Consider the following 26,528-nt stretch of genomic DNA (forward strand, 5'->3'; position numbering starts at 1 on the left):
TATTTGTTTGGTTTGTTGGTTAGTTAGTTGATATAGTGGGGGGAGGGAGATTGATGTTTTTTACAGTAGTCACAGTATTTCAAAAGAAAAAAACTCAATTTTTTGTTTTCTGGGAGCTTCTTCTTCTTCTTCTTCTTCATTCCGGGATATTCTGGTTTTTGGGATATTATACCAAAAACTAAACTATCCACTATCCACTATCCACTATGTGTATGTGTGTGTGTGTGCGTGTATCTTTATCATCCGATAACTTTATTTTTTGCTACTCACTTGAAGTTTTATGTATGTGTGTGTGTGTGTGTTTGAGTTCAGTCTTCTGTTCGGAATTCAAAGTGTCCGGTTCTATGTTTAAATTTTTTTTTTGCTATGTATTTATGTTGTGAATGTTATGAAGAAGATCCATACACACACACACGGAAAAACGAATATTTGAGTCTGAGTGACTGATTTTAGCTATAGCTATCCGGGTCCGTTTTTTTTTTCTTTCACCAATTCGTCATCATCATCATCATCATCATTTCATATCAAAACATTCATTCATTCATTCATTGAAACCAATCATCAACTACCCACATCATCACCAACCAAGTAAATTGTTGTTGTTGTTGTTGTTGTCATTTGGTTTGGTTTTGTTTCAATCAACATCATCACAAACCATTTTTCTATTCAATTTTTTACAACAACAACAACAACAACAACAAACGACAACAAACAAAAATCATTAAATCATCATCATCATCATCATCAACAACAACGACAAAATCATCGTTACAATAAAAATGATGATAATTTGAATATATAAATCAACCAACCAAAAGAAACAAAGGGAAAAAAATTATTCATTGATTTTGTGTTGTTGTGTGGTTTTCAAATGATTGTTTGGGTGTGTGTGTGTGTGTGTCTCGACGGTGTCTGAACCAAGAGCAAGAGTGACAGTGTGTGTGTGTGTGTGTGTTTGAGCGTGTGGGCGGAAGTGAAAAAAAAATTCAGATATCTGAATGGTATGGAAAATTGAAAATTTCTACGGTATCAGTCTGTAAAATTTTCTTTTCATCAACAACAATATAACCACCTGATAGAAATTGAACAAAAATCAATATTTCAATCATCAAAATAAAACAAAGGTAAATATTTCAACAACAACAACAACAACGAAAAAAAATTGAATCAATACAAGATCCAAAAGAAAAATGATGACCAAAAATGTAACTGGACCCGACAACAACAAAACAACAACAACAACTGTTTATGTCAGCAGAAACAAAAACAAAAAAACAAAACAAAAATGAAAAATGAAATAAATTTTTCTCTTCTTCTGACGCCTACGCCATTTTTGTTTTCGTTTTCATCAAATTATCATTTTCAAAATTGTAATTTGGTGACCATAACATGAAGAAAGAAAGAAGTCAAAAAACAACGACGATGACAACAAAAACAAGGAAAAAAAAATGATTATCATTCGTTGATGATTTCTTTTCCACACACACACACACACACACATTCTCAACAAAATATTTGAACACAAAATTCATTGAATCAAAAGTTTATATGCTTGAATGAATTGATTTAACTTTTTTTTTCTGGTGTGTGTGTGATTATTGTTGTTGTTGTTGTCATCGTCATCATCATCATGATGATCGAAATCGACATCTACACACACACACACACAAGCAAGAATATTCTTACTTTCGATTTGTTTGCTTCAATGGATTCAAAGATTCTTGCTTGTGTGTGTGTGTGTGGAAAGGGCACAAGAAAAATTTTATTATTACCGCCAAAAAAAAAACAAAACTTATGTGCAGAATCTTTCTCTTTCTCTCTCTTTGGGATAAAAAGTTAATACCCAATAGAGACCAATTCATTGAATGAATATCTATGGATAGATAAATCTTTTCTCTTTCTCTTTTTTTTTGGATCGATTCAGTTGAATTGAAACACACTATGTGTTTCATTTTATTTTTTCGCACATCCATTGTGACAACAGCAACTTAAATCCCGTATAAAATCTTTAGCTATAACTAGACAGGTATTGTGTAAAGTGTTGGAAATTTTTCAACACAAAGAATTTTGTCGATGAAAACAAAAAAAAAATCAAATTATCATAATCAATGTGGTCGTTACATTCTTTTTTTTTAGTTCGTTAGACGATTCCACCAAAGATTAACCATCCAATGTATCATTATCCAATGTTTTCATTCTCTATTCAGTCATTTAGTTGGACATTTTTTTTTGTCCTGTTTTGTTTTGTTTTTTTTTATTTGATTGATCGATCTATTTTATCCATTGATATTGATCGATATTGAATAGAGATCGATCTATTTTAATGATGTTTTTTTTTATTTCGGTTATTCGACCTCGAATCAATTAATTTTCATCATCATCATCATTTTAATGATCAATATTATTCAATGAATATGTAATGATGATGTTTTTTTGTCGAATTGTTTTCTATTGATCTCTATCTCTCTTTCTCTCTCTTTTTTTAGAATAATTCCTTTTTTGGGATCTCTCACACTTTTCCGTTTGACACACACAAACACACACACACACACAGACAGGCAAAAAACATTGATAATCAACGAAAAATAGTGTTGATCATCATCATCCATCATCTAAACAGGATTTTGTTGTTGTTGTTGTTTCATTTTGATTGTCATCATCAAAGGCAACCAAATAAAAAAAAATGACAAATTTTTTTTTTGTTCATAGACGAGAAAAAGTGAGATTTGATTTGCATTGGAAAAAAAAGTCTTGTAATTTAAAATTGAAATTAATTAATAACATATATATACATACACAGTACATGTTTGACCATTGGTCATCATCATCATCATCATCATCATTTATTTTCTAATTTTCTAATTTCATTTTTTTTCTTCTCTTTTCCATTTTACAGACATAAATCAATCAATCAATCAATCGATCAATCAAAAACAAGCAGCCTCTCTCTCTCTCTCTCTCTCTATCTCACTTTCTGCTAACGGTGCGCACACAATTAAAATTATTATAAATCTATCTCTTTAAAGCCAAAATCAGCTACTAAATGACTCATTCATTCAGCAGCAGCAGCAACGACAACAAAAAAAAATCAAACCTTAACACTGCCCAAACTTATTTCAACTGTTTTCAATCTGTTTTTTTATTTTATTTTCATCGCACACATTTATTTATAAATCATTTATATCAACTTGAATCAATGATGCTGATGATGATGATGATGATGATGCATCAAAAACATTCAACAACGCCAAAACAAAATAAATAACCAGTTTCTTATTGATAGATATCGAACTGATAATAAAACGCGTTTGATATTTTTTTTTTCCTGATATTTTAAACTCACACTAAAGTCAGACAACGATAACGTCAATTTTTTTCCCCCCACCCCACTGTGCATTAAACGTTGTTTTCATTTTTTTTCATTTGTGTGTCAAAATGTAACAAACAAACAAACAAACAAATAGACAACAAAAAGAAAACTTTCAAATATCGTCATCAGATTGATCAAATTTTTGTTTTGTTTTTTTTTGTGTTATTCAAATGAAGAAATCGTATAAATTGTTGTTTTTTTTTGGTCGTTGCTAAAAGTCTCGTATTGATTCGTTCAGGAATATGATGAATATTCATTTAATCAATCAATTAGAAGCAGCATCAACAACAACAGAATTCAATTCGTGAACTCTTACAAATCATCATCATCATCATCGCCAATCGTTTTTTTTGCAAATATATAAATAGTGCCACATCCACCGCCATAATCATCATCATTTTTATTTGATTTTTTTTTTTGGCTGATTTTGGTCGGTTGGTTGGTCGGTCGATAGGTCGGTTGGTTGGTTGGTTGGTGGTATCAGAGATTCATCGATTCGAAAACAAAAAGAAAGAAAGAAAAAAAATTGACATCTGTGTTTGTGTGTGTTTTTGTGTGCTTGGAAATGTGCCGAAAAACTTGGTGTCCCAGTGGTCACCATTGTCCTGAAGTAAGTTTGGTTTCATTTTCATTGTTTTTTTTTTATTCATTCATTCATTATTATTATTATGTGCAAAAAGAGCGAAAAGTTTTTGACATTTTAAAATTTCAATTCAAATGATAATAATAAAAAGTTTATGGTCTACCATTGAATATTCTGGCCAAAAAAAAAAATATCGAGCATTTATTTACATGTTCAACTTAATTTCATTATAATTCAATTAATTTACTTTTTTTTTCTAGCAAAATTCTATATTTTTCTGTTGAAATGACGATTGTTTTTTTTTTTTTGGTTTGTGTTACACACACATATATATAGCGCTCAACGTGGTTAACAAGATGCACAGTAAAAAGATTTAGTTTAAAAGATTTTTAATTATACCCGTTAATATTTAAATTTATCTGTAAGAAAGATTTTTTTTGCTAAGTGGTGTTTGTGTGTGATTGATTCGAACAAATGTCATCATCATCGATCAATAATGGTTTGACATTAATATCATCAAGCATATTTATAATATTGGCTCGTTTTACCTATGCATATTATGTACAGAATCAACAATTTTATCCAATTTGTGTGAAAATCATTCAACATCCATTGTTCATTAATGGCCACATATATCAATATGATTATGATTGTACAGTTAACATTTGAATTCATATCCAAATATCTATTCGGCCATTTACGGTCAATTGAATTGGAATATATCAATGATAATCGTTGGCCATTATTTTTAGAATTATCATCATCATTCGTTCTGTTTCAACCATTATTCAAATTGATTAATATCATTCATTTTTGTTTTATATTTTATTTTACAATTTTACATTTATTATTGGAAAAACGACTGGAACAAATTAATCAAATTGATGATGATAATAATATAGAACCAGATCATTTACGTTTAATCATAATACAATCATTATCGGCAATCATAAATTTTATACAAATCTGGTCAATTTATTATCATCAACGATTCATCATATTCATATCGACAACAACAATGAAAACAAATATGTTATTAACATTATTATTTCTATATCGTTATATTTATACAACATGTTTATTGATACGTTGTATTGGTGATTATATAATGAATATTATTGATCGTCTGTATTATCAAAATGAATGGCAAGAAAAATTATTATATCGTTCATTTATACAGATGATTACATGTGCAATATGTGCAATAAGTCAAACATTGATTTGGATGGCCATGATTTCAAATGGTATACGTGCATTAAGTTTATTACGTTATGCCATAAGAAAATGGGATAAATTTTTAGATTGCTGCTATAATCTATATCGTTCATATTGTACTATCAATCGTATGATGACAATGTTTTCAATACCAACAATTGATGAAATTTCTAATCAACAACCATGTCCTATTTGTTTGGATATAATGTTGGATCGTGAATATACAAGAAAAGCAATCAATTGTCGCCATATTTATCATCGTGATTGTTTAAAACGTTGGATTCATGTTAGACAATTTTGTCCTGTTTGTCGTGAAACACTTTGAAAAGGTGGCGAATGAGACAAACGTGCCAATAATAAAAACAAAACAAAACATGTAAATATAATGTCAATCGATGAAAAACAAAATTATTACAAAATTCCTATTTTGTGTAGATAATTTTGGATTCGTTGTTGTGAAATAGGTCCGTCATTTTTTGTCGTTGTTGTTGACTTTTTTTCTGGCAATTTTTTTCTGCAAATTTAAACGATTCATTTGGGCTGGGCACAAACCATACACAAAAAATTTGGAATTAATCTTTGTCTGGCTTTTTTTTCGGCCAATGTAATCGGCTTCCTGTGTTTGTGTGTGTGTGTGTGTGTGTGTGTGTTTTTTTTCCAGTTTGATGATGATAATTTGGGTTGCTGCTGCTGCTACTGCCGCTGATTATGATTATCATTATTTCACCTTGGTAACTTTGGTTTTTTTCTCTGGTTTGACCACAAAATAATAATTTGAATGAAATTGCCATTTGAATGTTAATGAGTACATTTTGTTTTTTTTTCAGGATTAACTGTGGTAAACTTTTTTTCTTCTTCTTTCTGTTTTTTTTGTTTTCAATCAATTTCCTTGTGTTAAATACGAACAACAAATGCTAATTTCTAATCTAATTAGATAAAATCATCATCATTATCAATGGATATGCAAAAATTTTATTCGTTTTTTTTCTTGGTCATTTATTTATGCATAAATGAAAGTCAAAAAGTTTTTTACGCGACATGATGGATGGATGGATGGATGGATGGATGTATCTTGTTGGTTGTTTCATAATCAACAAAGGTGGTGGTGGTCCATACCGTTTCATTCGTATTTCGAAATATGAATAAATTCTTTTCGCAAAATAAACTCCAAACAACAACAAATGGACATTGTTTGTGTGTCAACCTTGATTCTTTGATTCTAATGATGGGGGGAGGACCTGTGGGGAATGAAAGAACATGATTTTGCCAAACATTTATATGTATGTGTATGTGTGTGTGTGTTTCTATTCCTGGTTCTTTAACGAGAACAATTTATTTTTTTTGAATTCTATTTTTGGCTCCAGAATACTCAGAATATTCTTTGGACCTTGTGTGTGTGTGTGTATCTGTATAGTATAGAATTATTCGAAAAAGAACGTCATGGCGCGTCATCACATATGTGTTGTTGACCTAGAAACCATTTTTTTATGTGAAAGTGTGTGTGTGTTGGAATTATATAATGATCCAAATTCTGGTGTCTCATGCACACATACACACACAAAAATAGATGAGCTGCTATAGCAACTTACAGAGAGAGAGAAAAAAAAAGGATGCTATTAATATGAACTTGCCCTTGTTGTTGTCGTTGTTATTGTAATAGTTGACCCGACACAATAAACCATACACATGCAGAGACAACAAAAAAAAAAAAAAAACAAACGAAGCGAAAATCGAACCGACCGAATTCTCAATGAATCAAAAATAAAAAAAAACTGAATGGAATAGAATCGTATCAAATGTATAGTTATCAGCTACCATAGAAAACACTGAATTTGGGAACTATTCACTTTGGCGTCATCATCATTTTTTGGTTATTGTTGTACCATAGGAAAAAAAGGTTTCATGAAGAATATGTGTGTGTGTGTGTGTGTGTGGCCTGAAATGAAAATCAGGATTCTCTTTTTTTTTGCATTCAGAATCTGGGCCCGAATATTATTATACATTATTATTATTCATAACGTCACAACACACTATGATGACTATCGTTGTTGTTTGTATATGTAATAATAATGATGGTATCAATTTTCATTAATGATTTCCTCGTTCTTCTTCGTTTTTGTTATTGTTGTTGCTTCTGAATTTCATTTGGACCATCTATCTAACTCTTCGTTCTCTCTTTTTTTTTTTATTAAATAGGGTCTAACATGTATGCTGGTGTTTGCAATATTTTCAGCCGTACTTGGCATGTTTCAATTTGGTTACAATACCGGAGTGATAAATGCACCACAAAAGGTTCGTAATACTGATGATGATGATGATGATTGATTCATTCATTCAATGATGAATTGTAAAATTTAAAGATTTTAGAAAATTTTATTGCCGAAGTATACAAATCACGAACAGGTAAATATATGTCTGAAGATATGTTAACATTAGTATGGTCGGTAACAGTTTCAATATTCGCTGTTGGCGGTATGATTGGCGGTATATCTGGCGGTGCTATCGCTGATTATTGTGGAAGGTAATAAGAATATGAAGAAAACAATAACAACTTTCAAATTCTGAATTCAATCAAATTTTTTTAATTTATGAAAATTTTTCATTCACCAAAAAAAAAAAAATATAGAAAATGTGGTCTATTGCTCAACAATGCCATTGCCATATTGGGTGCTACATTGATGAGTTCATCACATTTATTCTGTTCAATAGAATGTCTTGTGTTTGGTAGATTTTTTATTGGTCTTAGTTGTGGACTAAATACTGCACTTGTGCCTATGTAAGTAATGACGACGATGATGATGATAATTGGATTCTTTTTTCCCTTTCTATGGTTAATTAGTACTGATTAATTTTTTTGATTTTTCTTTCATAGGTATCTATCGGAAATAGCACCAATGACATTAAGAGGTGCACTTGGTAAGCTTTGTTTTTTTTGTTGGACGTGAACTATAAATAGTAGTATAGATCGATCATTCATCAATAGTGTAACGTTTGAGTCTGTTTGATTGAATGAATAATTCAAGATGTATGCTTTCAATCTAATGGCATTTTTCTGTCCAAATTTTTTTTTTTTTTGTTCCTGAAGATTCTAATTTTTTTTTCTCTCGTTTTTTTACTGTTTTTTTTTGTTTTGTTTTCATTCTCATTGGTTGATAACTAACTACCCACCACCAAAAAAAAAAAAAAAAAAAAAAACACAGGAACGGTAAATCAATTGGGCGTAACCATTGGACTATTATTATCACAAATATTGGGCCTATCACAAATATTAGGCACTGAAGATGGATGGCCATTTTTATTGGGTGTGGCATTCATACCAGCAATTTTACAATTGATGCTTTTACCACAATGTCCGGAATCACCTAGATATTTATTAATTTCAAAAGGACGGTTAACTGAAGCCACTTATGGTATTTTTTATTTTTTTTTGTTTTATTCATAACGGAAATTATATCAAGATAATAATAACAACTATTATTATTGTTGTTGTTGTTGTTGCATTACTTTCTTTTTCTTTTCTTTTTAGCATTACAACGATTACGATGTACAACAAATGTTGAAGATGATATTGAAGAAATGCGTATTGAAGATAGAGCCCAACAACAAGAAGCTAAGGTGAAGCATGATGATATGTTTTTATTGAATTGAAATGTTAATTTTTTTTGTTTTGTTTTTCATAATTCAACAGATTACAATGTTACAATTGATCAAAAATCGTTCATTACAAACACCATTGATTATTGGCACTGTGATGCAATTATCACAACAATTGTCCGGCATAAATGCCATTTTTTATTATTCAACCAATATATTCACTATTGCTGGACTTGGTGATGATTTGGCCAAATATTCTACAATTGGTGTCGGTGTCGTCATGGTGTTAATGTCATTAGTATCGATGATGTTGATGGATAGAACTGGTCGCCGTACATTACATTTATATGGACTTGGTGGAATGTTTATAACGAGCATGTTTTTAACCATATTCTTGTTATTTGGTGTAAGTTTTTTTTGTTTTTTTTTTTTTGATTCAACAGCTTCATTCGTTTGTTCTAATGTTTTTTTCTCTCTCACCAGTTTCTATATACATGGATGTCTTATATGAGCGTCATCAGTACATTAATTTATGTTGTATTTTTTGCTATTGGACCGGGTAAGTCGAACGAAGTCGAAAAAAAATTTGAATTTTTAATTCAATTTCTCAATGTTTTCTCATTTTTTTATTCATTCAGGATCAATTCCTTGGATGATAACTGCCGAGCTTTTTTCACAAGGTCCAAGACCAGCTGCCATTAGTATTGCAGCATCAGTAAATTGGTTTACTAATTTTGTTGTCGGTTTAGCATTTCCAATTATGATACAATTTAAAGATGTAAGTAATGTAATGTAATGTAATTTTTTTTGGGGCGGAGGGTTGGGAAAAAACTTATTGATTTTAAATTTAAATTTAATTTAAAAAAATAATAGAAAGCAATGGATAAATATGCATTTTTACCATTCACTGGATTTTTAGCCATTTTTTGGATATTCACTTATTTTAAAGTGCCCGAAACTAAAAATCGTACATTTGAAGAGATATCGGCTTTATTTCGTAAAGATGGTTCTGATAATTTAATACAAATTGATGATAATGTTGGTGGTTCACAACAATTCACACATGATGGCCAAGCACCATCATCATCTGGAAATGCTGCTGTGGCTGGTATTGGTGGACATCAATCATCATCACAGACTGGTCTTGAATCACATAATTCTAGTTCTGGTGATATTTATTCACATAAATCAAGTAGTGGTGATATTATTTTTGCTGATGAAAGAACCTTGGAAAAATGTAAGAATGGAGATTCTTTGGATATTTGTAAAGAACCCGAACAGCAGCAGCAGCAACAACAACAACAACAATCTAGTCAATCACAGAATCAGGATTTTAAGTTTAAACAATATCCCGATTATAAAACAATATCGACATGATTTTATATTTTTTTAATTCGATAATTGATAATTGTGCCCTTTGTTTTTTGTTTTGTTTTTTTTTGTTTGTTTCGTATTCTTCTTTTAAATTATTCCGAAAAAATAATAAACCCAAAATTTTAAATTAGATTTGATGCATGATTAGTATGAATGAATGAATTTGAATTTTTGACCTTTTTGTTGGATTAAATTAATTTTTTTTTTCAATCATCATCAATTATGTTAGGCTATCTTCATCATCACCATTATCATCATTTTCATTATAATGATGGTGGTGTACCAACACAATCGACCACTGGTTGTAGTGGTGGTGGTGGTGGTGGTGGTGGAAGTCAACCACAAACACCATTAACACCTGGTCCATTACGTCATACACCAACCGGTAGTATGGGTCGAATTCCAATGATAGCTCCATCAACACCAATTATGCAGATACCAATTGTGCCAATACATTCGGAAACACAGCCTATAACGGTTGCATTACCGCCGCCGCCGCCACCACCACTACCACCACCACAACAACCACCAGATGCGCCTATCCATTCAAATCCATCAAAAGAATCGTATCATCATTTTGTTTTGCCACCACCTCAACCAACATCACAACAAACAACAGCAACAGCGACAGGTACTAATCATCATCATCATCATCACCATCAACAACAACAACAACAACAACAACAAACAATGCCACAATTAGTGCCATTATCTTCAAACGCTTCAATTCCTAATCATCATAAACCACAACAAATTGTCAACCACCAATATTATCATCAAACATCATCATCACCACCATCGTTGACACCACCATCATCATCCACTTTATGTTCATCAACGACGCCATTTATATTTCCACCATCTGCCAATAATAATCATATATCACAAACAGGAACACCATCAGCTGTTTCAACATTGACACGAAAAAAAGTATCGGCTATGGCTAGTCATCAATCACATGCTCATCAACAACATCATCATCAACATCATCTTCAACAACAACAACAATCGCAACAACAACAACAACAATCGGCAGCAATGTTGAATGATGTATTTAGTGGTGGAAATTTTATTGTTGGTGGTAGTTTTGCTGTTGCCACTCCAAATCATCATCGAATTATTATTGAAGATCAATTATGATGTAAACAATAAATTTTAATTTCAATTCTGATAATTTTTTTGTTTCTCTTTATTGAAAACTGTGATTTTTCTCATGCCAAAATGCACACTTCTCATACACAGACACACACACCAAAAATAATCTCACTAATTCATGAAAATTTTAATGAATATATAATCTTTCAATTCATCCATTATATTGCCAAATAACTCAAAAAATTTGTAAATAGCCATCATTTTCATCATCAACATTCACCATTATCGCTCATCAATTATCAATTATCAATTATTATGATTTATGCACCAAAATTTGAACCTAAACATACACATACAACGTTATATTTATGAAATGAAAACAATATAAATAAAACAAAATATAAATACTTGATTTTGTCAACATTAACATCATCATCATCCAGATCCAGATCCAGATCCTAATCAGATAATGCTCAATTTTCGCAATCAATAAAAAAAAATGTTGTTGAATAAATAAATTGTATACAAAAAAAATGTGAAAAAAAACACACCATCATCACAGTGAATTTATAATTTAAAAATTGGCGGTATTTAATTTCAATATTTATGAAAATGCTGCCATCTATCCAACAACAAATGGAAGAACTATGATTTACAACTATATTACAATAAAACGAACACACACACACCTGTTGATTATTTACTTTTACATTTATTTATTTATTTATATTTGCAAAGAATGAAAAATGAAAGAAATGAAAGGAAAGAAAAAAAAATCTATTCATCACATCACATCATATATTATATAATTAATTAATGAATGTATAAAATAATTAAATTCAATTGATTCGATGAATATAAATGATGAATTGTATAAATGATTTTTTTTCAGTTTTGTTTTTTATTTCTTTTTTTATTCATCAACATCATCATCAATTTTGACAGAAAGAAATTAGACAGAGTGACAGACAATTTTTTTTTAAATAAATGTCTGTAACAGGTGTTTTGTATGTGTATGTGTGTGTGTGTGTTCATTGTCTATGAATGAAAGAAATATATGTGTGTGTAATAAGATTCTGTTTTGCTTGTTTGTTTGTTGTTGTTGTTGTTGTTGTTTTTTTTTGTATAGAACAAAATCAAACTATTTATTTAAATTGATTGATGATGATTTATGAAACATTATCATCATCATTTTAAGGATCAAGAATCATCATATCAGAGTTCAATGTTGATATAGTATAATTATAAATTAAAGAAGTAAAAGTAGAAGAAAAACATATAGATTCCATTAATCATCATTATCATCAACATTGTGTTCGATCTTTGTTGTTGTTGTTGTTGTTTTTGTAGTTGTAGTTGTAATGAAACAATCACAATAAAATACACCCATTATATATGAAAAATAGCAGCAGCAATATGGGTGTATATGTTGGTGTGTACATATCAATCAATATTCACAATTATTATACACTATTATAGTATACACATACACACACATCAAGAATATGTAGCAAATATCTTCATACCGTCATAGAGCTGTTTCAAACCAAATGGTCATTGTTTTTCAAGCACAAGATAATCCAGATTAAATCACTTTGTGTGCGTATGTGTATGTATATATATGCATGTGTCTGGTTATGTCGATGAATAGATGTCATGAGATCCATTTTTTAGTTTTAATCTTTTACGGTACCAGTTATATTTGTTGCGGGAACTGTCGACGTTTGTGATGTATTTGTTGTACCGGTGGATCCAGATTCATTGTAATCGGCATTAACATTAGTCGATGTAGCAGTATTTGTTTGATTAATAGCAGAATTATTGTTGATGTTAGTACCTGGTGATGGTGTACTATTGTTACGATTTTGATATTGTCTAGATTTTCCAATTCCTTGTTGATTATTGAATGATTTGTTTGAACCATTTCGATTATTTGATGATTGATTCATCATACCACCTTTACCAACAACACCTGATTGCTGGGCGTTTGGTCGTTGAATAGGATTCGGTTGATAACTGTTGCCGGCATTTGCCACAACAGAATTGTTAGGAAAAGAATTAGTGTTTGTCAATGGACTTGTTCGTGAATTCATTTGATGTTGTTGAACATGATGACCACCAGCGTGATGAGCGGCAGCAGCTAAAGCATTGTTCATCATCAAATGCATAGGAAATTGTTGCGGTTGACCTTGTGGTTGTGAACGCCCGTTAGCTTGGTGTTGCATTTTGTTTTGATGATTAAAAAAGGCTAATTGTTGATTGGCTGCTGCTGCTGCAGTCCAATTGGCAGCAGCTTGTATATTCAATGCTTGTGATGTTTGTGGCGTGGCATTCGGTTGTGGTCCTGCAAAGAATTGATGTGAATTTCGATGATTTTGATGACCAGCTACATTATGTTGCTGATTAGCTACTATTCCAGCGGCACTTCCGGTTGTTCTGTTGGCTTGACCATCATTCATGAATTGATTGGAAGCAGTAGCCATTTGATGATGGTGCATCTGATCAGCTGTTGGCCCCATTGCAAACGAACGAATAGAAGCCATATTTGGATTACCGACCACACTAGGATCAACACGTTGCATGGTACCTGCTGTTTGACGATTATTATGATAAGAATTTTGTGAAAGTTGTGTTTGCGAACCATTTGTTGGAAGAATTGCACTGGCCCCAGCAGCATTATTCAGGTTTAATGGAGCAGGAACAAATCCACCTAATGCATTTGCGGCTGGATTGGTGGCTGCTGCAGCTAATTGTGTAAAGAAGTGTTGTTGATTAGCCTGTTGTAATTGTTGACCAGTTGCAGGCCATCCACCAGCTGTTTGTTGTAAATTATGATGATTGGCTTGCTGATGGTGATGTGGATGGTGGGGAACAAATGTGGCTGTTGTTGATTTCATCATTGCAACCGCATTAGGATTTGCTGCAGCCAACGTAAACTTATTGAATTGATGATCGTTGGTATTTGCTGGTCCTAAAGCTTGTGGTTGCGCCGCATTCAGCTGAGTTAAAAATTGAAGATTTGCAGCCGGAGCATTACTACTAGCCTGCATCATAGCCAATGCCATTTGATTGAACTGAGATTGTTGTACCGCTGCGACTACATTCGGTTGTTGATGCATAGCGAATGCAGGAATATGTGGAAAGGTCACTTGGGCCCCATGTGAATGACTTAATCCAGCAGAAGCCTGTGATGCATTCGTTGTATTAGCGGCAGGATTACCAGTGAAATTTGTTTGATCATGATGAGATAATTGACCGGAGGCAGCATTGTATTGATGAAATGCAGCAGCTAATGCAGCAGGATTTTGTTGTGGATTTGTAGCAGCAGCTAATGGATTCTGATATATTTGATGCGATATTGTTGGAGGACTAGTAGGAGTTTGCAGCACATTCTGATGATGCTGAAAACCACTGTATGCCGATGTTGAAACAACAACCGGTGGTGATGTAGCATTTATTATTTGTGCATTTCCACTAGCAGTAAATATATTTGGATTTGATTGTTTTTTAATGTTTGACAAATTTCCATTGTTTATTTTTTGTTGTTGTTGTTGTTGAGTTTTATCAGTTGGACTAGTTGCCGATAGCAACGAATTTTTTCTTTCACCAGAACTTTGTGTTTGTTGTGAATTATTATTATTATTTGTCGTTTGTATTTCATTCGGTGCTGTATCCCAAACTTTTTTGACAGAAGCAATTTTCATATTCAATTCTTCATTAATAGCCGATGTTGTCGAAGCTGTTGTACTGTTCACTGTATAGCTTTTTGATGTTGATGAAGAAATTGATTGTGAAATTGAAGTTGCAGAATTATTATTATTTGTTGCAACTGTTGATGGTGTGGTAGAAACAACTTCATCAATCTATAAACAATAAAAATCGAAAATAAAAAAAAAATTAATCAATTTTCAATGATAAATAATCAAAATATATATGATTATTAATTAATTAATAGGAAAGCAACCTTTGAGAGGACTTTATTCTCTTCTTTTAATTTAGTATTCTCGTAGATTAGTGTTCCAACAATTTTACGATTAGTGATAATCATGTTAGTAGAGCTTGCATCCTAAAGTAGCAAACGTAACAAATGCGAATCAACAATGGATGAAAAGCACACATCAACACAAACAAACGCACATTAAATTAAAAGAAAAAGACAATGGACACATAAAATTAGCAAAAAGCTCATCTCAAAGTTGTTTAAATCAATAAATAAAAATAGTTTAATAATTAACTTACCATATCGGGAATTCTAGTAATATTAAGCGGTGTTTCAGTTTTTTTCACTACTGTTGTTGATGGATTAGTTGTTGAAGATTCTTTCGTGATGGATGATTGTCCATCATCCCTCGAAACCAATGATGAATCCTGATTTGATTGATCGAAATTCGATGACGAAGAATTACTATTACTACGTTGAACTGTTGTTACATTACCAGCTGATTTGTTATGTTCTTGTACAGAATCTTTTTGATTTATTATTTGAGTTGAATCTTGTTGTGATCGATTGGTATTCGCACTTTTTGTTTGTGATTGTTGTTGCTGATTCTGGTTACTTTTATTATTATTATTAGGTTTAGATGATCGCTGCTAAATTTAGAGAGAGAAAAAAAATATGTTAAATTGTTGTTTTAATCAACAAAAAAACTAAAAGCAATTATTTTGGCCTATACATAATAATCAGTACACTTGGATTTCAAATCATTTCCATGAAGGTTTCATAGGATTGACAGATTATGAATATTCAAGCAAATCATCATTCATTGAATGGTAATTATTAAACTAATCCCTATGTTTTACTTACATCACTTTTTCGTCTTGATCTATTATTATTGAGATGTTGCTGATCATGTGGTTGAGCCATTTTTTTATTCGCCATTGTACCTTGTTGTTGTTGTTGTTCTGATTCAGTATACGTCTGTTTTTGTTGATTATTTATCACAGTCGTAGAAGAATCACCCATAGTATTCGAACCATGATGCCGACCAGAACTTTGATGGCTCTGAACTGGACCACCGGAAGAATTTTTGCGATTACGTTCGGACGATTTTAACGATGTATCTTCAGCATCATGTGAATCAGACAATGTCATTTTTGACATGGCAACATTCATTTGTTGCTCATGATGTCGTTGATTACCGTGGTAATTTGAGTTTGGGGCCATCGACAACGAACCTTGATTAGATGATCGTTTTGGAGCTGAACTGCTTAGCATAGTGCTATTGTTTCCACTTCCACCTCGATATCCACTTGTAGATGAATTTCCACTCCCTCCTCCTCTTGTGGTATGACGAGATACTCCACCAGAACTACGAGCATGGTAGGAATTCATTATCGCCGATGATGATCCATGATGCCTGGATGAAGACGATGAATGATGTTGCTGATACATTGAATCATTTCCACGATTTGACGGACGTTCTCCTCTATCATGTCGTCCACTAGTTCTATAGCTTCCATGATGATCCTGTTGTTGATGATGATGCAATGATGATGGTGGTTGATGTGCCGATGATTTGGATGTATAAATAGTTCGATCACTTCCATGTTTAGATGCTGTTGTATTCGAAGCACTTGTTTGTTGCTGAGCTTGAGAAGATGGTTTTTCATCATTCAATTTATTACGATTTTCTGCCGATGATGATACCTCAGCCATACTTCGTTCCATTAGATCACTAGATTCAGAAGCAGTTTCCCATTCATCTTGAATGAAATCTTCTGATTCTTGTCGAGTGGCGGCAGCCGATGAATTTGAAGTTGTTGATTGTTGCCGAGCTGTAGGAGCATTCGAAATGGATGAAGCACCAGGACTTTTGGATACTGGTGGAACCATTGATTTATGCGAAACTGCACTATTTGGACCACTAGCCGAGCCATGATGAGTGGAACTACGTTGTGGTTTTGATTGTTGAACATTTCGAGAACCATATCGAGACGAAGAGCTGCCAGCACCAGACGAAGGTCGATGATGTCCACCACTACTAATACGTTGTTGTGGATGATGATGATCATTTCGTTCATCACGACGATTCGATGTTCCTTGTGGTTGTGGTTTGTTTACAACATTACCACTGGAACCACCACTCGCATGTTTAATCGCTTGATTTTGGTTTGTTACCGGATTTGGTCCTGTGGTATTTCGTTTCTCAACATTAGAATTCTGGACAGGTGGAGTTGTAGATGCCGGTTGTATCATGGCTTGATCACCAAAAACTTTAGCGGTAGTAGGCGGTGGACCATAAGTCGAAATGGCTCGTATGTTGGTCGAAAGACCAACAACGGGACCTGAAGGCAATGATGTAGCCGTCGAAACGATGACATTGTTGTTGTTCGTTGTTGTATTCGTCAATGCTGTTGTTTGTGATGGTGGTGGTGGTGGTGGCGGCGGTGATGATACAGGAGCAACTACCGGAGGGGTAGGTGCTGGTGTATTTGTCGTTGACGTAGTCGTATTGGTCGAATTCGAGCTAATCGAATCATGTCTAGATCGATTATTCGTTGAATCATAAGTCTGTTGTTGCAGTTGTGAGGACGAATGTTCTATGCTTGATGAATCCACATTCGATTTATATGTCGGTTGTTGAGATTGATTATGTTGATAATTCGATGATGAACCTTGATGCTGATAATTGCTGTTTGTATAGTTATCACGGCGCTGAATTTGATTAGAAGGACAAGTCGATGGAGGCGTATAACGGTCCGAAGATACCGTAGAATTGTTGGAATATTTTCGTTGAGGATGTTGTCGATTATCATTTGAATGATCCATATACCGAGAACCACCATCTCGTCTTCGTGATTGTTGATGAGAATCGGCATATGATCCTCTTGAATTAGTGCTTCGATAGTGTTGCGGTTGTTGGTTAGTGTGACTACCACTACCATTATCTTCCTTGTAACTCTTTTGGTTCGTCAACGTAGATGGCTGTTGGTTTGTCGACAACACAGGTGATTGTTTTTGTTGCTGAGAATTCACTTCATTTTCAACGTTCTGATTTGATTGGGCATCCACTTTTGAAGGTTCGACTGCCGGTTTATTGGTTGCTGATGTTTCTGTATTACTGCCATCTTCTGGTAAAATTTCTTTTTCGGGTGGGGGATCCGAAACAGGTGTTTCGACAACTTCAATTTCTGATTCTGGCGGTTGTGCAGCAGAAGGTTTAGATTCAATGGATTCATGATGCGTTTTGTTGGTATTGGGCAAATCTTTTGATGGAGATTCTTTCGACTGTTCCAAATGATGTGGATCACTTTGTGATTGCGATAAAGGCGTAGGTTTTGTTGTTGCTGAAGTCGTAGATGATGACGATGAAGATACATCAGAAGAATCTTTTCGATTAGATGATTGTTGAGATGGCAATGTTTCTCGATTATCATTCGGCTTTGTATTGCGCCAACTAGCTGGTTCATTCTTTTGTGTATTAAAGCGGCCAGATGATTGTCGTCCACCATCATTATAGCTAACATCAGGAGGTGTTCGTCGATGATGTGAATCTCGTTGTGGAACACCTCTTTGATCATAAATCGATTGTGATGAAGGATAATCACGATACGAATGACGTTGATCCATCAACACTTGACCACCGTTCATGATCTGATCACCTTGTTGTTGTTGTGAAGGCGATCGTGTTCGGGCACTAGAATTTTTCTGATGCATGTTTTGTTCAATTTGTTTCTGTAAACGTGGCGGCAAATTCGGAGGAGGATAGATCGATGATTTATTACCAGATAACGAATATCCACCACTAGATGGACCACCCAAGCGATCAGAACGATAATCACGTGTCGAATCACGTCGATCACGATTAGATTGTGGTGGTGGCGGCGGCATCATCATTTCATCATGGTCAGCATCTCGAGATTGTCGTCCTCGAAGTACAGCATTGCTAACTTCATCTTTCAATCGAGGTTTAGGGCGCCAATTTTCTTCCTCAGAACCAACACAATTCATTTGTGAACTACCACTATGATCACCACGTCCATTTTCTCTTGAGCTTCGCGAAGGTTGCATCTGTAATTGGGGTTGTAGTGGTGGTGGTGGTGGTGGGAGATATTGTTGTTGAAGATATCTACCACCGCCTCTAGGCAATTGTTGTGATCTGGATGAAACATGATATTCACCACGACGTTCATCATAATGCTAGATATAAAAAAAAAAATTATATAATTAAACCAAGTAAACTTTTATAATAAATGCATACCTCATTCAAATTATCTTTACGATTGATAGTTTCATAGAGTGGATCAGATTTTCGTCCATAATATCTATTGGCTTCATGTGGCGGTATATTTGGAGGTGGTACTGCTGTTCGTGGATCCATCTGTCCACGATTAGATGGTGGAGGATACATTGACATAGAATTGGATGCCGATGCTTCCCGTGAAGATGGATGATAGGCAGATTGGCGAACATTATCTCTCATTAATGATGATGGAATTGATTTTGTTGAAGATTCAACAGATTTTGGCTGTGAATCTTCTCTTTCCATAGTTTTATTACTTTCACGATCATCGTCATCATCCGTAGAATCATCACCATCGCTAAAGTGTATCTTGGCACCATAATCGATTTCTTTTTCATCTGCCCAATCACAATCCAAATCGGTTTTCAATATTTTATCCAACGATTTTAGCTCTTTATCATCGATTATGGCTGGTTTTTCAAGAGCAAATTTTCTAAAATCAAAAATAAAACGTACGATAATTTAGATAAGGAAAAAAAAATAAAATTCATCTAGGTTTCTTCAACACGAATCATAAACAGTGGGTAGTGAAAGTGTTGTCAACACAAAATTTTTCATGTCACAATTGGTTTATAATCATTTTTTTTGTTCTAAAAGCCTAAATAATCTCTTATCGACAATCTCTTACCGTTCGGATCTATTATGACTTTTTCGGCTGTTGCCACTACTACCACCGGTAGGTCCATAATTTTGATTTGATGACGAAGACGAATATCCCTAATCAAGTAGAAATAGCTTTATTTAAATATTTTTATAACTTAGATATTGAAAACTTACATCGTTTCGTCGATTAGTATTGCGATTCAATGATTGCTGAGGATTCAAAGGGTCAGAAATATTCTTTGAAGATGATGACATAATCAAAGGAAAATCATTCGCAGTCGGAAGATGATAAAGTAGATCATTTGCAGCACTCATTTGTGATGATGGCAAATTCGATGCCGATGATGAATGATGAAGATTCTTGTTATTATTAGGGTGATTATGACGATAAGAATGATGATAATCGGCTGAATGATCCCGAACATGATAACCACTACCGCTTTGATTCTGATCGTTTTCTCTTTCGCCACCTCCATCTTGCAGTACATTGGCTGGACCCTTCAGTTGTAATGGAGGGGTTTGACGATGCTGTTTTTGTTGATACTCCGTTGCTAATGATTCTCGCCGACTTCCTCCTCCTGCGGCACCAAGAATATTCGATTCTTTGGGAATCGATGCAGATTTGTCTCGTCCTCCTACGTCGCCACCAGCAGTCGATATTGGCGGAAATTCTTTTTGAAATTGTTTCTGATATTGCTGTTGGTATGCATGAGCATGATTTTGCGCCGTTTGAGGCATTGGACTGTACAAATCTGTTGGTGGTAATTGTGGATGATGTTGTTGTTTTTGTTGTGGATGGTGATGTGAAAAAGAAGAAGGAGGATGATGAGATTGGGCATGATGATGATTCACAACAGATTGCGTTATCGAACATTTTGACGGATTTTGTTGCTGTTGACCGATTAAATGTTGGGTCGTATCTTTTTGGCTTCCTGAGCCTGTTTCTCCTTTCAATGATGATGATGAACTATTTTATATGGATTATTTAGTATTTATCAATATAAATTAGAAATTGATTGATACAAACCTTTCCTCTTCTTTATCGTTCGGTAAACCTTGATTTAATCCGGTAGACAACGATCTTGTCGTCGTATTATTCTGATTGATACTGTCGCCGATTTTTTCGTTATTATTATTATAATTATGATTTTCAACAATGTTATTATTCGTATTTAAACAACTAAGATTATTTGTATTGTCCAAAGTACTGCTGTTGCTGCTGCTATTATTACTACTGTTATTTGCTGTTGAAGATATTTGTTGCTGATTATCGTCGTTGATTGCTGATGAATTTAATCCAATGTTAGATGTAGTCGTTGTTGTTGTTGTTGTTGACAATGTTGATGTTGATGATGATGATGATGATGTAACATTGGCAGGTGGAGGTACACGACGTCCAACCAAAACTTTTCCAACTGTTTGTAAGCCATGTTTTGGTACAATAACTAATTTAAATTACAAAATAAAAATAATTCCAATTTCAATTAAACATTTTTTTTTAAAAAAGCAAACAAAAACATACCAGAAGTTTTTGGATTTTCCAATGATTTTCCTTTGAAAATTTGGTTTATATCGAAAGGATTATATTTGGTTTTCGATTTTGAACTAGTCGACGTTGATGATGACGATGATGATGACGAAATTTGATTGCTGCTTGTATTATTATTATTATTCGATGATTGTTGCTGTTGTTGTTGTTGCTGCTGCTCCTGTTGCTGCGTATTCAATGATGTTGTTGTTGTTGTTGTTGTTGAAGATAATGGTGACACTGTAGACATGATTCATTTGAACAAAAACACTTAATTCACATATTAATAAATTTTTTAAATTGATTGATTGATGATTGATAAAACCCACTGCAGATAATAATTTTTCTGCAGATGTTGGGAGTGGTGGTGGTGGTGGTGGTTCTATAAACAAGTTAACAACCGAAACAACAGTCGGCTATTTTTGTATCGTTTTCTTGATCCAAAAACAAAAATTCCTTTCAATTTGTTGATTGTTGTTGTAAAAAAAAGATTGACAAAACACACAACACACAAATGAATGAATAAACAAACAAACAAACAAACAATCACAAGATGATCGATTTCGTCTTTGTGTTGAAACCTGTAATTCAAACAAAAAAAAACAAATTTAGATAATGGTCAAAAATTTAAACTAATAGTCCACACACACACACACACACACACAAACAAACCTCTATTATTTAATGACGAAAGAGAGAAAATTTTCTCAAAATTCAAGAAAAAAAAGAATGTTTAAAAAAAAAAATTTTGTAAAAACAATTTTTTTTTAGAAATTTTCGCTTTTTGTTTTCTTCACTTGATGATTACAAATTTTGTGAGATATAGAAAGAAAGCAAAAAAAAAAAAAAAAAAAAAATATCACACTGAATTTGGTTGGGGGGAAAAAAATGCCTCTTTATTACACAAACATAAAATGCTGAGAGTTGAGCTGATCTTGAATATGGCTGGCTGGTTTGCGTCAATCGAAGAATCGAATTTTTTTTCTTTCGTCGACTATAAACGAAACAAAACGAAGAGAAAATAGAAAACGATCACCTGTGAAATGAAAATTGATAACATGAAAATTTTTTTTTTTTTAATTATATCAAAAAAACGATCCAAATTGGTTATTTGAAAATAAAAAAAAACATATATAGCACATGATTGTCCCAAAATGTCTAATTCTAACGTCATTTGTCATCATCATCATCATCATTGGTTGTCTCGTCTTTTTTTTATTTTTTTTTTCAAAATCATCATCCTACACAAATCCAGGCACCACATACACACACACACACACACCTATTGTCAATGTGGAATCAAAATTGTCTACAATTTTCTCTTTTTCTTAGAGTTCCAAAAAAAAAAAAATCTCTGTACATACAAACGTAACGCACACACACATCGTCATCATCATCATCATCGAATCAATCAAATGTTCATTGATTTGATGGATAAACAAAAAAAAATTCCTAAAGCTGAAAATCTGTTGCTGTGAAAAAAAATAGAGAATGAAGGAAAAAAAATTTCAATGATGGATTTGAATGAGAAATGAAATAAAATGAAATGAGGAAGAAAAATCTGTTTCTCTCTCTGTATTTTTTTTTTTTTTGAAATTCAATATTTTTTTTGTTGTTGTTGCTGCATGTATTTTATATATACAGACAACAACAAAAAAAATGCCAGGATTGTTATCATTTTTACTAGTTGCTAAGAGTATTTTATATTCAAATATATATAAAAAAAAACTTTTAATGAAACACATCCAACATTGGCATTGAGTAACATTGAGTTTCAAATAGCAGCAGCAACAGCAGCAGCAGCAAAAAAAAATATCGTCTTTGATTGTTGGGAAATTGTAATTTTCTTTGATGATTATAAAAAGGGGATGGATGGATGGATGATTGAAATGGAAATAAAAAAAAAGCCAGAACTACCAGTGTTAGACTTTTTTTTTGTAGATGGTTGGTTCATCATGGTTGTTTCAAGGTGTTCATGCATTATGGCTCAAATTCCAAGAAATAATATATTGAGCTGGATAAAATATTCATCTTGATGAATCAGTATTGATCAAGATGAAATTTAGATAACCTAATAATGATGATGATGATCGAATGTTTTCGAATGAAAAAACCCGTTGTATATCAACTACTTAATTAATTATAGGTATATGATATGATGAACACATATATGACAAGAATACATCACGAGATTAAAAGATATTACATTATGGAGAGCAAGCGAGTGAGAAAAAGAGAGAAAGAAAAACAAATTGCAATCATCAATCAAACCAACAAATTATCATCATCATTTAACAATTTATAACCAAACAATCTACTACTGATCGATTGCATAATTGATATATATAAGAATAAAGAATCAAACATAGACAACAACAAAAAAAGTGAATCAAATGAGCAAAATCAAAGTTACTTACCGAATTTTTGTGAAATTTCGAAGAATTCGAATACAAAATAGATTCGATGATGACGTTATTATACTTGTCAATATATATCGATCGATATTTATTATTATAACTATACTATATATATATTTGAACGAACAGAAAAAAAGAAACGAAACGAAAATCAAAAAATTTTTTCAACCAAAAACAAAACAAAAAAAAATCAACCAGAAAACATCAATGTTGAACTTTGAGGCCAAAGAACAAGCATGCATGCATGCATATATGCACTCACAACAAATGGATGAAACAAACAAACGAAAAAGAATAGGAAAAAATTATGTGGACAATTAAAATTGGAAAACATAAAACTTACCTTTTTTTTTGTTTAACGCGTCGTTTTTGTTTGTATGTGAATGGATACAACAAGAATATTTTTTTTCTGTTGTTTTTTTTGTATTACAGAATTCTCTTGTTATTATTATTATTATTATTGGATTGGATTGGATTGGATGATATTCGGAGAGGGTTTGCTCTCGCTATCTATCTTTTTTTTTCAGTCACACACATACACACTTATTACAGTATAAAGAGTTATATTTTTTTTTCTTGTTGCTATTGAATGATGATGATGATGATGATGATTATAAATTTTTGGTTGTATAAAAACTCTCTAAAACATACAAATACAAATACATACACAGCATACATACATACATACAATACAATTTATTATTATCAACGTATAAAAAATCTGGTGTGCGTGTATGTGGTAATGGATGAATGGATGGATGCAAAGATTTTTTGTCTTTTTTCTTCTTATTATTCTTCTTCTTCTTCTTCTTTTTTTTCAGAAATATTTGGGTAGTAGTAGTAGTAGTAATGGTAGTAGTAGTAGTTGTTTTAAAATAACAATAAAAAAAAAGTATGGTGACTGGTTTATCTGGTGATGGTTATGTATTGTATATACGACCACCACCACCATCACCACCACAACCACAACAAAGAATTTATGGGTATAGTCATCATAGTGGTATATACAGAAAGGAAGAAAGCGAGAACAAAAAAAAACAATGCCGTTTTAGTGTGACAAATAATGAAAAAAAAAGGATGTTGATGATGTTTGTGTGTGTGTGTGTGTGTTTTCAACATATACACACAAGTAAAACTGAAACCACTACCACTAGTACTAGGGATATATTTTTTTTTCCACACACGGCAGCCATTGTTATTAATGCTGCATGCATTCATAAAACATAAAAAAAACGTACATCTTTATATTGTTGTAGTAGTCAATACTTCTGATGATGATGATGATAATTCTGTACCCTCTATGTTTCCTGCATTTGACGCATGCGTTCTCATTCGAATTGCATCATTGCAGTTGCTACTATTTTTTTTTTGCAATAGCCGGGAAATTTCTATTCATAAACAACGTGATTGCTATGATTGCCATCTTTTGGTTGAAAAAAAATGTAATTTTTCTTACATTTTTATCGATTTGAATGTCATTTCTTGAAGAATAAAAAAAAAATTCTTTTTGCCAATTAAATACAAAAAAAAAATGTAGATGATTATATTAGGTGGCCATATTTTTTTTTTTTGTAAAAAAAAACAAAGGTGAATAAAGTACAACGCGCGCGTACAGAATCATATCATCACATATTACGCAGCTTGATATTATTTGTTCTTGTAGTAGTAGTAGTAGTATAGTGGTGGTGGTGGTGTGTTATAGTAGTAGTGATCGATTCTGGTTTGTTTGTATGTCCGGTTTGTTCAATCATCATAATCATTAAATTTTCGACAAAAAAAATATCTTCATTGATCATTGATTTGTTTATAATAAAAATGTTGATGATGATGATAATATAAGCAACAAGTAAAAAAAAATTCTGTAAGTGTGGTAATTCTGTTTTTTTTTCTCTCAATTTCATATGGAACGAGGGGATTCTTGTTTGTTCTATTGAAAATGTATTGTCCATAAAAGTAAATTAATCCAATTTGAGCAACAATATTCATCATCATCATCATCATCATTGTGTAATACTGAATGAATATTGGAATAAAAACCTGGTCGATGAACTGTGTATACAATGTGATTCACACACACACACACACATATACAGAAGCTTACAAGTGAGAATCATATTAAACAAAACAAAAAACGTAAAAAAAATGAAAATAAAAGGCGCGTAAAAATTTTTACAAACACACACACACACACACACACAAGGCCACACAACCGGTTGTGCTGATTTTTGATTTAAATCAAGATTCAGAATTATCATCATCATCATCATGTTTTTGTATGATTTTGTCATTTTCTGGTTTTGTTTTTTTTTCCATTCGTTCGTTCGTTGGCACTTTCATTTCAAATGTGTTAAAATTTCAGGTTTTTTCCCTCTTTTCTTTTCTTTTATTCTTTAATTTTAATTCAATTTTATTTATCATTATAAATGAATGGTGGCTATAATGACCGAAATGTGGCAAAAAAAAAAAAAAAAAAAAAAAGATTTAACCACGCATACACACCATTGTA

At 32.6% G+C, this 26,528-nt stretch overlaps 3 protein-coding genes across 14 annotated transcripts; 2 read left to right on the top strand and 1 right to left on the bottom strand.

Annotated features, from left to right (window-relative positions):
• The first annotated feature begins 157 nt into the window (after positions 1–157).
• Glut1 (Glucose transporter 1) lies at positions 158–12,020 on the top strand. The gene is made up of 13 exons (XM_075734657.1): positions 158–1,124; positions 2,897–3,980; positions 7,365–7,460; positions 7,529–7,689; positions 7,795–7,944; positions 8,041–8,084; positions 8,369–8,578; positions 8,695–8,783; positions 8,857–9,168; positions 9,246–9,321; positions 9,401–9,540; positions 9,636–9,999; positions 10,366–12,020. Exons 2-13 carry the CDS (start codon positions 3,936–3,938, stop codon positions 11,274–11,276), a joined length of 2,598 nt encoding a protein of 865 aa, XP_075590772.1. The 5' UTR covers positions 158–1,124; positions 2,897–3,935; the 3' UTR covers positions 11,277–12,020.
• Positions 4,318–5,551, top strand: LOC124500396 (E3 ubiquitin-protein ligase synoviolin). The gene has a single exon (XM_047064469.2). It carries the CDS (start codon positions 4,576–4,578, stop codon positions 5,491–5,493), a length of 918 nt encoding a protein of 305 aa, XP_046920425.2. The 5' UTR covers positions 4,318–4,575; the 3' UTR covers positions 5,494–5,551.
• A 92-nt stretch (positions 12,021–12,112) lies between the features above and the next one.
• Positions 12,113–24,953, bottom strand: LOC124500390 (uncharacterized). 12 transcript variants are annotated; one of them, XM_075734650.1, is made up of 13 exons: positions 24,366–24,953; positions 24,023–24,127; positions 22,278–22,641; positions 21,600–22,186; positions 21,105–21,522; positions 20,252–21,044; positions 20,103–20,191; positions 19,433–19,907; positions 16,036–19,371; positions 15,471–15,821; positions 15,196–15,297; positions 13,873–15,094; positions 12,113–13,818 (listed from the first exon to the last, which is right to left on the bottom strand). In XM_075734650.1, exons 4-13 carry the CDS (start codon positions 21,853–21,855, stop codon positions 12,908–12,910), a joined length of 7,953 nt encoding a protein of 2,650 aa, XP_075590765.1. In that variant the 5' UTR covers positions 21,856–22,186; positions 22,278–22,641; positions 24,023–24,127; positions 24,366–24,953; the 3' UTR covers positions 12,113–12,907. The 12 variants fall into 12 exon arrangements, with proteins under 12 accessions (XP_075590765.1, XP_075590764.1, XP_075590761.1 ...); XM_075734649.1 differs by having other exon boundaries at positions 12,113–13,821; XM_075734646.1 differs by having other exon boundaries at positions 12,113–15,094; positions 22,278–22,599.
• Positions 24,954–26,528: the final 1,575 nt, after the last annotated feature.

Source organism: Dermatophagoides farinae, chromosome 10 (assembly GCF_024713945.1).
Source record: "Dermatophagoides farinae isolate YC_2012a chromosome 10, ASM2471394v1, whole genome shotgun sequence".
In the NCBI taxonomy this organism is placed as follows: Eukaryota; Metazoa; Arthropoda; class Arachnida; order Sarcoptiformes; family Pyroglyphidae; genus Dermatophagoides; species Dermatophagoides farinae.

Bases quoted from the DNA above. Each gene is read 5' to 3' on its own strand.
- Glut1 (XM_075734657.1), top strand. From the start codon at position 3,936: ATGTGCCGAAAAACTTGGTGTCCCAGTGGTCACCATTGTCCTGAA. The intron at 3,981-7,364 runs GTAAGTTTGGTT...TTTATTAAATAG, and splicing joins GTGGTCACCATTGTCCTGAA to GGTCTAACATGTATGCTGGT. The intron at 7,690-7,794 runs GTAATAAGAATA...AAAAAAATATAG, and splicing joins ATCGCTGATTATTGTGGAAG to AAAATGTGGTCTATTGCTCA.
- LOC124500396 (XM_047064469.2), top strand. From the start codon at position 4,576: ATGGCCACATATATCAATATGATTATGATTGTACAGTTAACATTTGAA.
- LOC124500390 (XM_075734645.1), bottom strand. From the start codon at position 21,855: ATGTCTACAGTGTCACCATTATCTTCAACAACAACAACAACAACAACA. The intron at 21,523-21,599 runs GTATGTTTTTGT...AATTTAAATTAG, and splicing joins GGAAAATCCAAAAACTTCTG to TTATTGTACCAAAACATGGC. The intron at 15,298-15,470 runs GTAAGTTAATTA...TTGCTACTTTAG, and splicing joins TTACTAGAATTCCCGATATG to GATGCAAGCTCTACTAACAT.